Source organism: Gopherus evgoodei, chromosome 2 (genome assembly GCF_007399415.2).
Source record: "Gopherus evgoodei ecotype Sinaloan lineage chromosome 2, rGopEvg1_v1.p, whole genome shotgun sequence".
Taxonomy (NCBI): domain Eukaryota; kingdom Metazoa; phylum Chordata; order Testudines; family Testudinidae; genus Gopherus; species Gopherus evgoodei.
The window spans coordinates 203,234,491-203,250,040 of record NC_044323.1 but is presented as its reverse complement, the minus strand read 5'-3'; the positions used below and the strand labels follow the sequence as shown (position 1 = coordinate 203,250,040).

Here is a 15,550-nt window from a genome sequence, read left to right as displayed (position 1 = left end):
ACCCAAAGCCTTGCCATGACAACAGGGAGGCTATATTACACACAATAGATGTCAGGAGAGCCCTAGCCTTTTACTTGGATAGGTGAAGGCCTTCTGGAAGTCACTGAAGCTTTTCCTTTTTGTTGCAGAAGATCGAAGGGCTAAGCAACATCACTCCAGAGGCTCTCCAAATGGGTCTCAAACTACATTAAAGAATGTTATCACAACACGGCCCCTCCAGATAGTATTTGCACGCACTCTCCGAGGTTGATCTCTTGATATGTTTCCTCCTTCAAGAATGTCTCTATCTCAGAAATCGATAGAGCAGTGACATGGGCATCAGACCACACCTTTGCAGAACAGTGTGCGGTCACTGGGGACTCTGCCTCCATGCCATATTTGGCTCCACAGTACTGTTTATCTGTAACTGACCTGACGTCAAAGTCCCAGCCCTCCGGTGGGCATGCTGCTCAAGAGTTGCCTACTGTGGAGAGCCCATAGGGATACTACTTGAAGGCGTTACTCACTTTGTGCAATAACCATGGTTCTTTGAGATGTGTCCCTTTATGGGTGCTCCGCAACCCACATCTCTCCCCTCTCCTTCAGAGTTCCTATCAATGACTCTGCGATAAAGAAAGAACGGAGGGGAGTTAGCCTGTATGCCCTGACTCGCCTTGTGGCGAGGCATGAGGGGAGGCAGCACATGTGTGGGCCTAGCAGACACTGCTACTGAAGTTCTTCAAGTTGCAGCGCAGGGACACAAGCACTCCTAGAGTGGAGCAACCATAGGCGAAACATCTCTAAGAACCATTGTTTCTGCATAAGGTGAATAACTTCTTCATCTTACAGAGATAGATTAAAAGATACACGTAGTAGAAAATAATATACTGACGTTAATGGGAGGCAACCAGAGGGTAGACTATGTGTACATGGAAGAAATGAGGGAAAAGATGAACTTAGAACTTTCGGTGGAGAAAGGCATGTTTGAGCTAGGCGTGACATAAGAATGGAAAAAGAATGGCCAGCAAGAAAGGATGTGGAAGATTGAGGATATGGTGGAAAGACTCTGTCAAGAGAAGTTTGAAAAGAAAAAGACTGGAACTCATGCCATGAACTGGGAGTGATAAAGAATCACAGGCACCTCAACTCCTGTAAAAAGGAAAAGGAGTTGAGAAGTGAAGTACCTTTTGAGTTGAAGTTTCTCATGTAAGATCAAATTGTGGCAGACTTTAGTTTTAACTTTTAGACTCACATGACTGATTTGTTTCTATACTAACTTCTTCAAACATGAAGCACTGCTAGAGATGCATCCCAAATTAATTCCTGTGGGTGGGGCTTGGGGTTGTCTCAAAAGGAACCATCCTACCAGTTTTTTTGTTAGTTCCATTCTTATCCCAACAAAGGCTTGCTGTACAAACTAGATGTCAAAGATCACTAGACCCAAACCAGTTAGACTTTAGACTGCCCACCCAGCTCTTTAGCTTAATACCAACAAAATCTGTCTCCAAGACATATTGTATTTTTCATTGTTGGTTTGTATTCTGGCAGGGAAGCAGCTCCAAGATCAGACGTCTCATGCAGGATATTTGTAAAACAGCCACAAGTAATTCTCCACATTCATTAATCTTGCATTTTGGCATTTGCTTGGGTCTTGTATTCTGGTGTGTGTGATATTTCTGAATTACAAAATGTAGTCAATTTCTTCAACATCTTGGGAGGAAGGAAGACCAGCCACTCAGGCTCACCCATTTAATTCTGTTCTGCTGCATTGACATTGCTTGAAATTGTCTGCTGTTTCATTCTCCTGGGAGTCAGCCACCAGATGTGAGGGGTGCCTACCTGCAAATGTCTCCTGTACACCTAAGATAGGTGAGACTGCCTCCAACATCCCCCTTGAGACATTCTATAAAGATTTCCATAAGTCCAAATCAAGACCAGCCTGGAGGGCTTCAAAGGGTAAATTTTAACAGTAATGGCCTGATTTCACTGTGGCTACTGAGTCCCAAAGCTCTGTCAGCACTGCAAGCATTGGAGCAAACCCAGAATTCCCGGTGTAATTTCACCTCCAAAATGCCTGATACACTCATGCTCAAAGTAGAAAGGTTCCTCAGATTCCAGATGCACTTGAAGTCTCAGCACTTTGTCAGTATTACAAAGTTCTGGCACATCTGATGAGGTGGAGTCTTTCAAAGAAGAGGTCAAGACTCAAAAGAATTGAAAAAGTGAGCACTTCTGACATATCGGTGCTCCTAACTTCCTGCAGCTTTGCAAGAAGATCTTTTTAATTCCAGTGTACTCCCTTTGTACCCATGTTCATTGCATAGGAAGTTAAATCAGAGTATTAGTGTGCTCTGATTTAGCCAAACTTTGTGTTCTTCTAAGACCATGAAGTCCTCAATGGACTTCATGGCATCCCTCCGGCCCTGCATTAGGATTGGTGGGAACCTTCAGTGCAATTGGAATGCTTTTATTTTCACCAAAATCAGTGGCAACTGCAAGGAGAAGAGGAGGAAAGCTGGCTTTTATGTTGACTGGTTTAAAGGGTGCCTTAAATATTCCTTACCCAAGTCACGTTGCCCCGACAGTACAAACAAGAGCCCGCAAGTCCTTAAGTCCTATTTTCAATGAGCACAACAAAACTATATTTTCTAGGGATTTTGGAACATATAGCCAACTTCCCGCTTTCTCCAAGGCAGACGAGGACAACTTTTACAACCATTGGCACTTAAATTTAAGTGGAGTGTACATATATGCACTTACTCTCAAGGTTTTGAAACATACAGGGACCACAAATTGCAGTAATACATAGGATATAAATTTAATACTAGGAATAACTTTACCCACTGCATTAAGATCTAGAACTTTAAAGTAATATATCTAACGTTCGCTCTCACATGGTTCAGTGATTTTTATGTCATGAGTTATGATGTGCAAAGAGAATGAAAGTACAGATATTCAGTTTTGTATGTAGATACTATAGTTTTTACTGCCTTTTTTCGTTGTTTCTTTAGGACCAGTATCTTAATCCTTGTGAGTCCTAATCCATCACTTGCCACAAAGCCCTCAGTATTTCCTTGGAGTGGTCTAATTTATGTACATTGTGACAATGGACAAAAGGTAGAAGTGATTTTCTTAAAGTATCCATGAAGTCTTAAGATAATTATTGGTTACCATACTGCTAAAAGTCGGTTTAATTTTGGGACACTAATTCTTTACTTTACCATTCCACTAAAATTACTTTTCCCATGAAAGTCTGTTCTGTAAACCTGTAAAGATAATATTAAAACCCATTGGGGATAAAACCATTCAAGCAGGGGGTTATTTAAATGTAAAGATAGGTTACGGACACTAAATGGGGAATATTTCATTTAGTTGAATAGGTTAAGGCTGTTGTTTTGGGATCCAAAGGTTCTTGATTTGATAGAGGTTGTCAGTCTTTGAAGAAGAATGATGGGCTCCTTAAATTAACCGAGTTATAGCTAAAATAGCCACACACCTGTTAAGCACTTACTTGCTAAATTAAAGTACAAAGCGTATGAGATACTAAAATACAAAGAACTATAGTAGTTTGTTGCTACACAAGGGTGGTGAGCACTTGCTTGTTTTGGGCCTGATTCAGCAAAAAGTACCTAGCTTTCTGGAGTCTGCAGAACTGTAAAAAGCAATAGACTAGGTCTGTGGCAAGAAGGATGGGCAAGAGAAAAGTACAATTTTAGAGACCTTTTGGGAAGAGAAGAAAGGCCGAGAATGGGGTAAGATGAGGAAGTGAGGAAATGGGGTACCGCAGAAATCAGCTCAAGATGTACTATGCTTTATTGTAGAAAAAACGGAGGTGAAGACAGAGAAGGTATAACAGAAACAATGGATGTAGCAAATAGGGTTTGATCAAATTGTATTTGTCCATTCAACTAACTTTAACTGTATGTAAATTTTGTTAATTTGCTTAAACACTATTTTATGGTGTTTAACCTGCCAAACATGATTAAGTGAATAAATAATAGATTAATGCTTGTGGAATTCAATTATAGTTCATGAATACTTTTTATAGTTCATGAATACTTTTATTTGACCAGCACTTACTACTATAGTAGCCCCATTCCAATTTTAGAGGTATCACCATTTCCAGCTGTATTCCCCATTTTAAGTGTAGAGAATATCACTGTAATCAATAGTAGCTCTAACCAGACTATACTTGAAGAATATTCAGAAGGCTGTTTGTTTGTTTGTTTGTTTGTTTTAAAAAAAACAACTATTGGTTAGAGGAAGGGGCACAGCCTCTTTTAAGTGCATAATGTCACCAGTATTTTTCATCTTGCCTGTTAAGCTTAGTTCTCAGGCTAGTAGGTTCTTCTTCAAGTGCTTGCTCATATCCATTCCAGTTAGGTGTGTGCACGCGCCGCGTTCACGTTCATCGGAAGATTTTTACCCTAGCAACACTTGTTGGGTCGGCTGGGTCGCCTCCTGGAGTGGCGCCACCATGGCGCCGGATATATACCCCTGCCGACCCAACCGCTCCTCAGTTTCTTCTTACCGCCTGTGTCGGTCATTGGAACAGTGGAGCGCGGCTTAGCTGTCCTCCACTTGCCTAGCTAGTCGTAGTTTCTTTGATATCTTTGTTGTATATAGTTGGAATTTATATAATTACAATTTGATAGTTAGTTAGTTAGTGTATATAGTTAAGCGGGGTTTGGGCATTAGCCCCTTCCCTGCACCCAGTGCTGGGGCCCATGCTCGGTTCACCAGGATTCAAACCTTGCTCGGCCTGCAGCAAGCCGATCCCTACAGGAGATCGCCATGACTCCTCTCTCAAGTGCCTCGGGGAATCGCACATTACAGATAAGTGCCATATTTGCAAGGCATTTAAGCTGAGGACAAAGAAAGAGAGACTTTCGCCTAAAGAGCCTCCTCATGGAGGCAGCTCTGAATCCTTGGCACCGAGCGCTGAGCACTCTGCTAGAAGCGCTCCTCCGGCACCGGACTGTGCCGGCATCGCTAAGACGCAGTGGCACCGACCATCTCCGGCGCAGGGACCTGCTCGGCACCGATCTCTCTCCCCGAAACTGGGGAGATCAAAGTCCTCCACTACCTCTGTGCCCTCTGCACCGCAGACGCAGCCTCATGCGGACCGCCCGGCACCTACACCTGCCGCGGCACCAACTGCTGCGGTACTGTTGGCTCTGGTCCTGTGGGGGCTGTCGAGTCCGGTCCCTGAGAGCTCCTCACCGAGGCCTGTGGTTGAGCTTATGGTCCCCTCTACACCGGAGACATTCTCCACAGCCAGGGACCTCATAGCTATGACGGAGTCTGTCCTGCCTCAACCGCTGGTGCGGGTATTACACTCGATAGGCAAGCCAGCCCTAATGAGACCACCTTCAGTCGACCCGGCAGATCGGCACCGATCACGATCCAGTTCCTGGTGCCAATCACGGTCCCGACGCTGCTTGCAGTCCCGGCACCAATCGCCTCTTCGGTACCGGTTGTACTCGCGGCATAGATTGACGTCTCAGCCTCCAGCTCGATACTCTTGGTACCGCTCCAGCTCCCGGCACCGCTCCCTGCACCAGGACTCTTGCAGCCGTTCCCGACACAGACCTTCGAGATCCAGGTCGACCTCCTGGCACCGTGCAGGTCGCAGGTCCCGATCTCGGTACCGGTATGGCTCCAGGTACCGATCCCCGGTGCCGAGGAGATCAGCAACGGCGAGAGAGGAGGATTCTTACCAGGGTCTTTCAGCTCCTCCTTGGCCGTCCTGGCACCCGTCTATGTCTTCGCAGGCGGACAGTTCGTACGCCCAGGACACAGACTCCGATGTGCCCACCAGGATATTCCATGAGCCCCAGACCCAAGATCATGGCCCTCACCAGTGAGCATTCTGGACACGTTGGGCATATCATCAGGCCCAAGGTGCACATCCAGGCCCATCTTGCTCTGCCACATCAGAGCACCGGGTGCCAGAAGCCACTATAAGCCGTCCTTCTCCTTCTACTTCGGAGGAAGTGCTGGTCCAGCCACAAGACTCCAGATCTCAACGGAGACAGAGGCTGGCCACCAAGAAGAGGCCTCAACTGACCCGCTTGTCCCTGGTCTCCCCTCATCCTCCTCCCCTGACGAGGCAGTAGCCAGAACATCATCCATAAGCCCTCCACCAATTGACCTGAGGGCCCACCAGGACCTCCTCAGGCGTGTGGCACTAAATATGAATAGACTCATAGACTTTAGGGTCAGAAGGGACCAATATGATCATCTAGTCTGACCTCCTGCACAAAGCAGGCCACAGAACCCTACCCATCCACTTCTATAACAAACCCCTAACTATGTCTGAGTTATTGAAGTCTTCAAATTGTGGTTTGAAGACCTGAAGCTGCAGAGAATCCACCAGCAAGTGACCCATGCCCTACGCTGCAGAGGAAGGCGAAAAACCTCCAGGGCCTCTGCCAATCTGCCCCGGAGGAAAATTCCTTCTCGACCCCAAATATGGCGATCAGCTAAACCCTGGGCTTGTGGGCAAGACTCACCAGCCAGCACTCAGGAAAGAATTCTCTGCAGTAACTCAGATCCCATCCCATCTAACATCCCGTCATAGACCACTGGGCATACTTACCTGCTGATGATCAAGATCAATTGCCAAAATTAAGCTATCCCATCATACCATCCCTTCCATAAACTTATCAAGCTTAGTCTTAAAGCCAGATATGTCTTTTGCCCCCACTACTCCCCTTGGAAGGCTGTTCCAGAACTTCACTCCTCTAATGGTTAGAAACCTTCGTCTAATTTTAAGTCTAAACTTCCTAGTGTCCAGTTTATACCCATTTGTTCTTGTGTCTACATTGGTACTAAGCTTAAATAATTCCTCTCCCTCCTTAATATTAATCCCTCTGATATATTTATAAAGAGCAAGCATATCCCCCCTCAGCCTTCTTTTGGTTAGGCTAAACAAGCCAAGCTCTCTGAGTCTCCTTTCATAAGTCAGGTTTTCCATTCCTCGGATCATCCTAGTAGCCCGTCTCTGAACCTGTTCCAGTTTGAATTCATCCTTCTTAAACATGGGAGACCAGAACTGCACACAGTATTCCAGGTGAGGTCTCACCAGCGCCTTATATAACGGTACTAACACCTCCTTATCTTTGCTGGAAATACCTCGCCTGATGCATCCTAAAACTGCATTAGCTTTTTTAACGGCCATATCACATTGGCGGCTCATAGTCATCCTGTGATCAACCAATACTCCAAGGTCCTTCTCCTCTGTTGCTTCCAACTGATGCGTCCCCAATGTATAACTAAAATTCTTATTATTAATCCCTAAATGCATGACCTTGCACTTTTCACTATTAAATTCATTCTATTACTATGACTCTAGTTTACAAGGTCATCCAGATCTTCCTGTATGATATCCCTGTCCTTCTCTGTGTTAGCAATATCTCCCAGCTTTGTGTCATCCGCAAACTTTATTAGCACATTCCCGCTTTTTGTGCCAAGGTCAGTAATAAAAAGGTTAAATAAGATTGGTCCCAAAACTGATCCTTGAGGAACTCCACTAGTAACCTCCTTCCAGCCTGACAGTTAACCCTTCAGTACGACCCGTTGTAGTCTCCGCTTTAACCAGTTCCTTATCCACCTTTCAATTTTCATATTGATCCCCATCTTTTTCAATTTAACTAATAATTCCCCATGTGGAACCGTGTCAGATGCCTTACTAAAATCGAGGTAAATTAGATCTACTGCATTTCCTTGAACTTGCAAGTCGAGGAGGTCCCGGAGGTAGAGGACCCAGCGGTGGACATTTTATCATCTGATGCCCCCACTAGAGTGGCCCTCCCCTTTATCCGGACGATCCAGGCCAATGCCAACACGATCTGGCAGTCTCCGGCCTCTATCCCACCTGCTGCCCGGGGAGTGGAACGTAAATATATGGTGCCCTCCAAGGGCTACGAGTACTTACACGTCCATCCTCCTCCCTGCTCCCTCGTTGTCCAGTTGCTCAGTGAGAGAGAACGCCATGGCCAGCAGGCCCCAGCCCCGAAATCAAAGGACGCGAGGCGCATGGACTTGCTGGGGCACAAAGTCTACTCTGCAGGGGCACTACAACTCTGCGTGGCTAATCAGCAAGCCCTCCTTAGCCGCTGTAACTATAATACCTGGGCGGCAGTGGACGAGTTTAAGGAGTTGCTCACACAGGACTCCCAGCAGGAATTTGCGGCCTCCTGGACAAAGGGAAAAAGGTGGCTAGAACTTCCCTCTAGGCTTCCTTGGATGCAGTGGACTCTGCAGCCAGGACCCTAGCCTCTGGAGTTACTATGAGACGTATCTCATGGCTGCAAGTCTCAGGCCTTTCCCTGGAGCTCCAGCATACAATCCAGGACCTCCCCTTTGAAGGGCAAGGCCTCTTCTCCGAAAAGACAGACCCTAGGCTGCAAAGCCTAAAAGATAACAGGGTCATTATGTGCTCACTAGGCATGCACATGCCAGTGACTCAGTGCAGGCCCTTCCGCCCCCAGCCACATCGCTCTTACCCTCAGCCCAGACAGAGACAGGACTTTGCCAGAACGTAGGGTAGAACTGGTCGTCAGAGGCAGTGAGGCACCCAAGGGGACCAGAACCAAGGTCCCTTCAAACCACCCACAGGGCCAAAACCCACCTTTTTGAAGGTGCACCGGAGGATGATGCACCAGTTTTGTTAAAGGCTCCGTTCCCTCCTTTCTCCAACTGCCTCTCCCTTTTCCTCCCTGCATGGTCCCAGCTAAGTCAGATTGCTGGGTCTTACGCACGCTGGAATGGCATGTTAGCCACCCCCCATTTATTTCATGCACCACCTATCACCCCCCTTCCTCGTCCCTCTTCAGGGGCCTGTCTCACGAGCAATTCCTCCTTCAGGAGGTGCAGACGCTCCTTGCCAAAGGAGCCATAGAGGAGGTACCAAAACATGAAAGGGATACGGGGTTTTACTCCTGCTACTTCCTAATCCCCAAGGCAAAGGGGCGTCTCAGAGCTATCCTGGATCTGTGGGAACTCAACAAATTCATGATAAAGTTGAAGTTCCGCATGGTATCCCTGGGGACAATCATCCCATCCCTGGATCCCGGAGACTGGTATGCCGCCGTCGACATGAAAGATGCGTATTTTCACATAGCCATCTACCCTCCTCACAGGAGGTACTTCCGGTTTGTAGCCCACCGCCAACATTTTCAGTTCGCGGTCCTACCGTTCAGCCTCTCTACAGCCCCAAGAGTATTTACAAAATGCATGGCTGTAGTTGCTGCCCACCTCCGCTGCCGTCAGATACACATTTTTCCGTATCTAGATGACTGGCTCATCCAAGGGACCTCCAAGGCACAAGTCACCCATCACGTCGGCATTGTCAAGGACCTTTTCCTACATCTAGGCCTGATGATCAATGTGGAAAAATCCACTCTGATTCCCACTCAGAGGATAGACTTTATTGGCGCCACCCTGGACTCCAGTCTGACCGCTGCCCCGGTTCCAGGCAATGGTGGCCATCATCCAGAGCCTGCAAGCTGTTCCGTTTACTTTGGTTCGCACTTGCCTCGGTCTCCTGGGTCACATGGTGGCCTGCACGTTTGTGACAAAACACGCTAGACTGTGCCTCCGTCCCCTCCAGTCATGGCTCAACTCACTATACCGACCAGGCAGAGATGTTCCATCTGCCCCAGCCCTCTATGCCCCTGACAATGGACGCGTCATCTCTCGGCTATCTGTGCACTCAAGGCCTTTGGTCATCTCAGGAGCTGGCCTTGCACATCAATGTCCAGGAGCTGAGAGCAGTCTGCCTTGCATGCCAGGCGTTTCAGCAGCACTTGCAAGGCCATTGTGTGTCAATATTCACAGACAACACAACAGCCATGTACTATATAAACAAACAGCGCGGGACAAGGTCCTTGACTCTTTGTCAGGAAGCCATACGACTCTGGGACTTTTGTATAGCCCACTCTATAGACCTCATAGCATCCTTTCTCCTGGGGATTCAAAACACTCTGGCAGATCGCCTCAGCAGATCCTTCCTTTCTCACAAGTGGTCGCTTCGCCTGGACGTTATTCTTTCGGTCTTCCGGAAGTGGGGACTTCCCCGTGTAGACCTCCTCGCATCCTATGAGAACAGGAAATGCCAGATATTCTATTCCTTTCAAGGTCTCTCCTAGGGTTCGCTAGCGGACGCTTTCCTGATACCATGGACGACTCACCTGCTCTACGCTTTTCCACCGTTGCCACTCGTCCACAGGGTCCTGCTGAAAGTACGCAGGGACAGAGCCTACTTGACCATGATTGCTCCGGCATGGCCCAGGCAGCACTGGTACACCATGTTGCTCGACCTGTCAATAGCCAACTCCATCCCTCTACCTCTTCACTCGGACCTGATAACTCAGGACCATGGCAAACTTCACCACCCAGACCTACAGTCTCTCCATCTCACTGCATGGCTCCTAAGTGGTTGACCCAGTCTGAGTTGTGTTTCTCTGCCCCTGTGCAACAAGTTCTCTTGGGTAGCAGAAAGCCTTCCACTAGATTAACATATCTGGCCAAGTGGAAGCATTTCTCATGCTGGTGCGGAGAGCAGAACATTCTTCCCGCCGAGGTCTCGATCCCCACCATCTTGGACTACCTCTGGTCTCTTAAACAGCAGGGCCTAGCGGTATCATCATTGAGGATACACTTGGCTGCCATCTCTACCTTCCACCCAGGGGAGAAGGGCCGCTCAGTGTTTTCACATCCTATGGTATCTCGATTCTTCAAGGGCTTGGAGCGCCCATACCCCCAGGTATGCCAACCTGCCCCAACCTGGAACCTCAACCTGGTTCTTACCAGACTTATGTCGGCCCCGTTCAAGCCATTAGCAACTTGCTCGCTTCTGTACCTGTCCTGGAAAACCGCTTTCCTCGTGGCCATCACATCGGCAAGACAAGTTTCTGAGCTTCGGGCTCTCACGGTGGACCCTCCATATACTGTGTTCCACAAGGACAAGGTGCAGTTGCGACCACATCCGGCCTTTCTCCCCAAAGTGATATCGGCCTTCTATGTTAGCCAGGAGATCTTCCTTCCGGTCTTCTTCCCGAAGTGACATTCATTGCGCAAGGAGCAACAATTGCACTTCCTAGACGTCCGTAGAGCACTCGCTTTTTATATCGAGCAAACAAAGCCCTTCCGCAGAACACCCCAACTCTTCGTCGCAGTGGCAGAGCATATGAAGGGCCTACCCGTTTCCTCACAAAGGATTTCATCCTGGGTGACATCGTGCATCCGCACCTGTTACGACTTGGCTCATGTCCCCTTGAGCCACGTCACTGCACACTCTACCAGGGCTCATGCTTCATCTGCTGCCTTCCTGGCTTACGTGCCCATCCACGAGATATGTCGCGCAGTTACCTGGTCCTCAGTCCATACCTTCACCTCTCACTATGCCCTGGTTCAGCAGTCCAGAGATGACGCAGTCTTTGGCTGCGCAGTATTACACTCTGCGACATCTCACTCCTACCCCACTGCCTATGTAAGGCTTGGGAATCACCTAACTGGAATGGATATGAGCAATCAATCGAAGAAGAAAAGACGGTTACTCACCTTTGTAACTGTTGTTCTTTGAGATGTGTTGCTCATATCCATTCCAAACCTGCCCTCCTTCCCCACTGTCAGAGTAGCTGGCAAGAAGGAACAGAGGAGCGGTTTGGTCAGCAGGGGTATATATTTGGCACCATGGTGGCGCCACTCCAGGGGGTGACCCAGCCGACCCACCGAGTGTTACTAGGGTAAAAATCTTCCGACGAACGTGCACGCAGCACGCGCGCACCTAACTGGAATGGATATGAGCAACACATCTCGAAGAACAACAGTTACAAAGGCGAGTAACCTTTTTTTTGGGTAAATGCTTCCATCCTTGTTTGCAAAACATTGTTTACAGTGCATATGCTATTTTAAACTTCAAAAATGAGACCACATATCTTCAAAATTGTTTACGGCCATCTGAAAGTGTTTATCTCTCAAGTGAAAGTGTCATAACTACTTTTAAGGGAGGAAGAATAAAATCTGGTAAACTATGTAGGGAGCCACTTGACTGAAAATACTAGTATTTTGACACTGTATTGGAGTCATTTGTTTTCTAATATAAACCCTTTTAGAGTCAAAAAAGCAAATACACATTAGAATTATCTTTCCTTCAAACTATTTTTCTTTAATGATTTACTTAAAGATTTATGAAACCAAGGATAAACGATAGGGTGACGTATTCACTGACATGGGAAATATAAAATCAAATTAACGAGATTAAAAAAGGTATAGTAGTATGTGAAGAGAGAGAGAGGAAGAACAATGTCACTTAAAAGCTTTCTAAAGTTATTATTCTGCACTTGTGACCATGCTCACACAAGAATTTTCGGTTGAGAGTTTCATACTGGGACAATTTTAGTCCCTAAGTTAGTAGAAGAAACGTAGTGATTCTGTGAGTGCTTGCATGTGTGCATTACGTAGTAGGTGTGTGTGTCTCATGCATCAATGGAGGAGAGTTTTTTCCTTAATGATATCCATAGGGACAACTCTACTCTGTCGCCTCTTGCTCTGTACCAAGTGCATAAAGGGTGGAGTCATCGCACCCCAACTTCAGTTCTTTCTTACTGCTTTTGGTGTGTAGTTAGGGTTCTGGGTCTACAGGTTGTTTAAGAATTAAGTATCTTTCCTAATGGTTAGCTGGTGCTTTGGACATATATTTTTATTTTATTTCTTAGAAATCTCTTATTTTTGTTTTGCTTAGAGTTTAGGCTCAGTTGGTCCTCTGGAACTTACTGGGTACCAGCTGACTCTAAGTCACAGTCCCTCAACTTTAACCTCATTCTGTTGCTGGAAACCCAGGTCATCAATGACATTAATTCATGCTTTCTGAAATGCTTAGCTGAGGGGCGCATTTGAGGCAAGTGTTCCATCTGCAGGGGCATTAAAACTAGAACAAAGAAACAGATAGAAATGACTCCAGTGTCTCATCATGGGAGCTGTCTTAAGGCTGGCATCTGAGCCCCCTCATTCTTTAGAAGGGGCTTTGAAGAGTTTTTCCCAAGTGCTACCCCTACTTTGTCCACCACGGGAGGTAGGAACTCACCATTGCTGGATCTTTCTGAGAGACCCAGTGCTTCAGAGCAGTCTCACTCAGAAAAGGAAGTCGGCATCAGGTTCGTCAATGTTTCAAAGAATGCACTCCTCTGAAAGCCATTCCAGTATCTATGCTAAAGTGCATCCTTCACACTGCTCCCCAGTTCTGGCTGATATGGTCTCTCCTAACCGTGAGCCATTAACTCCAGTGCTCTCTCAGGGGACTACCAAGGCTGGCTCTTGCTGCAACTGAGGCACTGGATTGTTCTTTGCTGATCTTGGCAGAACCACTACAGTTCTCAGTACTGTCTGTGCTGTGGTTAGAAATCTCTCTCACTCAGTGGCAGTCCAGGGTGTCCTACTTAATAGCAGGAAGCCTTTTACAAAGGTTACTTTTGCATGAGTAAGTGGAAACAGTTCTCTTTCTAGGCAGCTTCCTGGAATCTGTCACCTTCCCTACATTGACTTAAGACATTTTAGACACTCTCTCTCACATGAATCAATCTGTTCAATCCTTCATCTGTCTTAAAGATCCTTTGGCCACAATTTCAGCATTTCATCGTAAAATCAGTGGTAAAACTGAGTTCACCAATCCTGTCACGGCCAGATTACTTAACAGTCTAGATAACTATTCCTGTTTGTGACCCAGTGCCCATTAGGGACTTCAAATTTAGTATTGTCTGCTCTTTTGAGTCCTCCATTTCAAACCCTCTGCATCTCTCACTGAAGTAGGCTTCCTGGTGGTCATCACTTCAGCCAGGAGAGAGAGGGAATTGCAGGCACTTGTCATGGATCTCCAGAACTGTTTTTATATGGACAAGTTCAGGTCAGATCTCATCCAAAATTTCTGTCAGATGGTTTCAGATTTCCACCTTAATCTCTATCCTTACCTGTTCTCTCTCCCCCACCCCCAGCCACATCTTCACGAGGGAGAAGAAAAGCTGCGTCCCCTAGATGTGCATTGAGCTTTTGTCATTTTACCTGGACAGAACAAACCTTTCAAGGTCTATACCTAGTTGCTTGTTTCCTGGGGAGAACATATGAAGGGACACTCAATTATGATTCAGACTCTCAAAATGGATTATCAGTTGAATCTCTTATGTTGCAATGGGCAGAATGCTACCTGAAAAGTTGATAGCATGCACTACCAGGACACATGCAGCCTTGGCAGCATTAGTAGTGCATGTCCCTATTATGGATATTTGGAGACCAGTGGTGTCATCTTCTGGCCACACATTTATTGCTTAGCACTGCATCAGGAAGTGACACAGAGGTGGGAAAAGCAGTCTTGAAGTCCTTCCAATGAGCCTCTGAAACACAACACATTTGATAAGAGCTTCATAATCACCTACAATGTAATGGACATAACCAACACTCGAAGAAGTAGAGTTTACTCATCTTCTCATAATGGTTGCTTATGTCCATTACGTGACCCACTCTCCTTCCCCAACACATTGGAGTCTATCTTCGGTTTTTGGCGAAGGGAGAGGTATGATAACGTCACCCTTTATTCCCTGGACATGGTGCACAAGGAGATAAGAGAGGACAAAACCACCCTAACAGATACTGCTAGGGAATACACTCCATTAATGCATGAGATGCACCCACACCTGCGGTGTAATGGACATGTGCAACATGTATCTCTAAGAAGAACAGTTCTGAGAAGATGAGTAACCATTTTTTTCTATTTGTTAAAGCCATTGATACATGGTTACTGCTTTTGTATTACTGAGGCATGAGTAGAGCTTGTTGTTGGAATGTGTGTGGCTGAAAGTAAATAAGAACTAGCCATTTGGATTGACTTGTAATATACCATTGTTCTTTTTGTGCAAAAGTTCATTAAAGTTCAGATTCGAGAAGACATTGCGCAGGATGTATCTTCAACAGGCTCAGCATCTAAAAAGCTTGAGGTCCTTACACCACCATCTGAGTCTGTCACTCATATGATAAAACCACTTCCAAAGCTACCTTCAACAAAAGTTGAAATAAAGAACAGAGCTATTATTTTTCCTGAAACAAGATTTGGTGAAAGCTCAGGTAATATCAATTATTCATAAAATTACCATGTCTGCTAGCGTTAAATGTTCAGCATTTAAGTTTACTACATTGCAAGATTGAAAATAACTTATTCATCATTTTTATTCCTTTAGTGACTAGCATGACCAGCCAAACCCACTCTTTTGATGTAATCTCATGTAATGAAAGTTGTATGTCTGCAGAGCTCTTAATTTTTTTGAACACAATATAGCCAAATAAATTTCAGATAGATTGTGTACAAATACCTCAGTGTTGAGAAGTTTCATAGATAATGTTTCTCGAAGAGGGCATTCGTGATAAATGAAGGGAGTGGAGGTAGCTTCCTTTTATGGACACCCAGACAGCCAGTTAGCTATACATTTCCTCTTAGTAGCTATTCTCTTCTTGCTTTACCTGTAAAGGGTTAACAAGCTCACAGGTAAAAGGAAAGTAGTGGTCACCTGACCAAAAG

General features: G+C 46.1%; 1 protein-coding gene across 9 annotated transcripts in view; it reads left to right on the top strand.

Annotated features, from left to right (window-relative positions):
• The window catches only part of CEP192 (centrosomal protein 192), a 191,550-nt gene that overhangs the window by 139,259 nt on the left and 36,741 nt on the right, over window positions 1-15,550 (top strand). For all 9 annotated transcript variants that reach the window (XM_030552694.1, XM_030552698.1, XM_030552696.1 and 6 more), the window contains 2 exons: window positions 2,991-3,096; window positions 14,898-15,099. In XM_030552694.1, coding sequence (XP_030408554.1) covers window positions 2,991-3,096; window positions 14,898-15,099 — 308 coding nt within the window. The remainder of the gene's footprint in view (window positions 1-2,990; window positions 3,097-14,897; window positions 15,100-15,550) is intronic.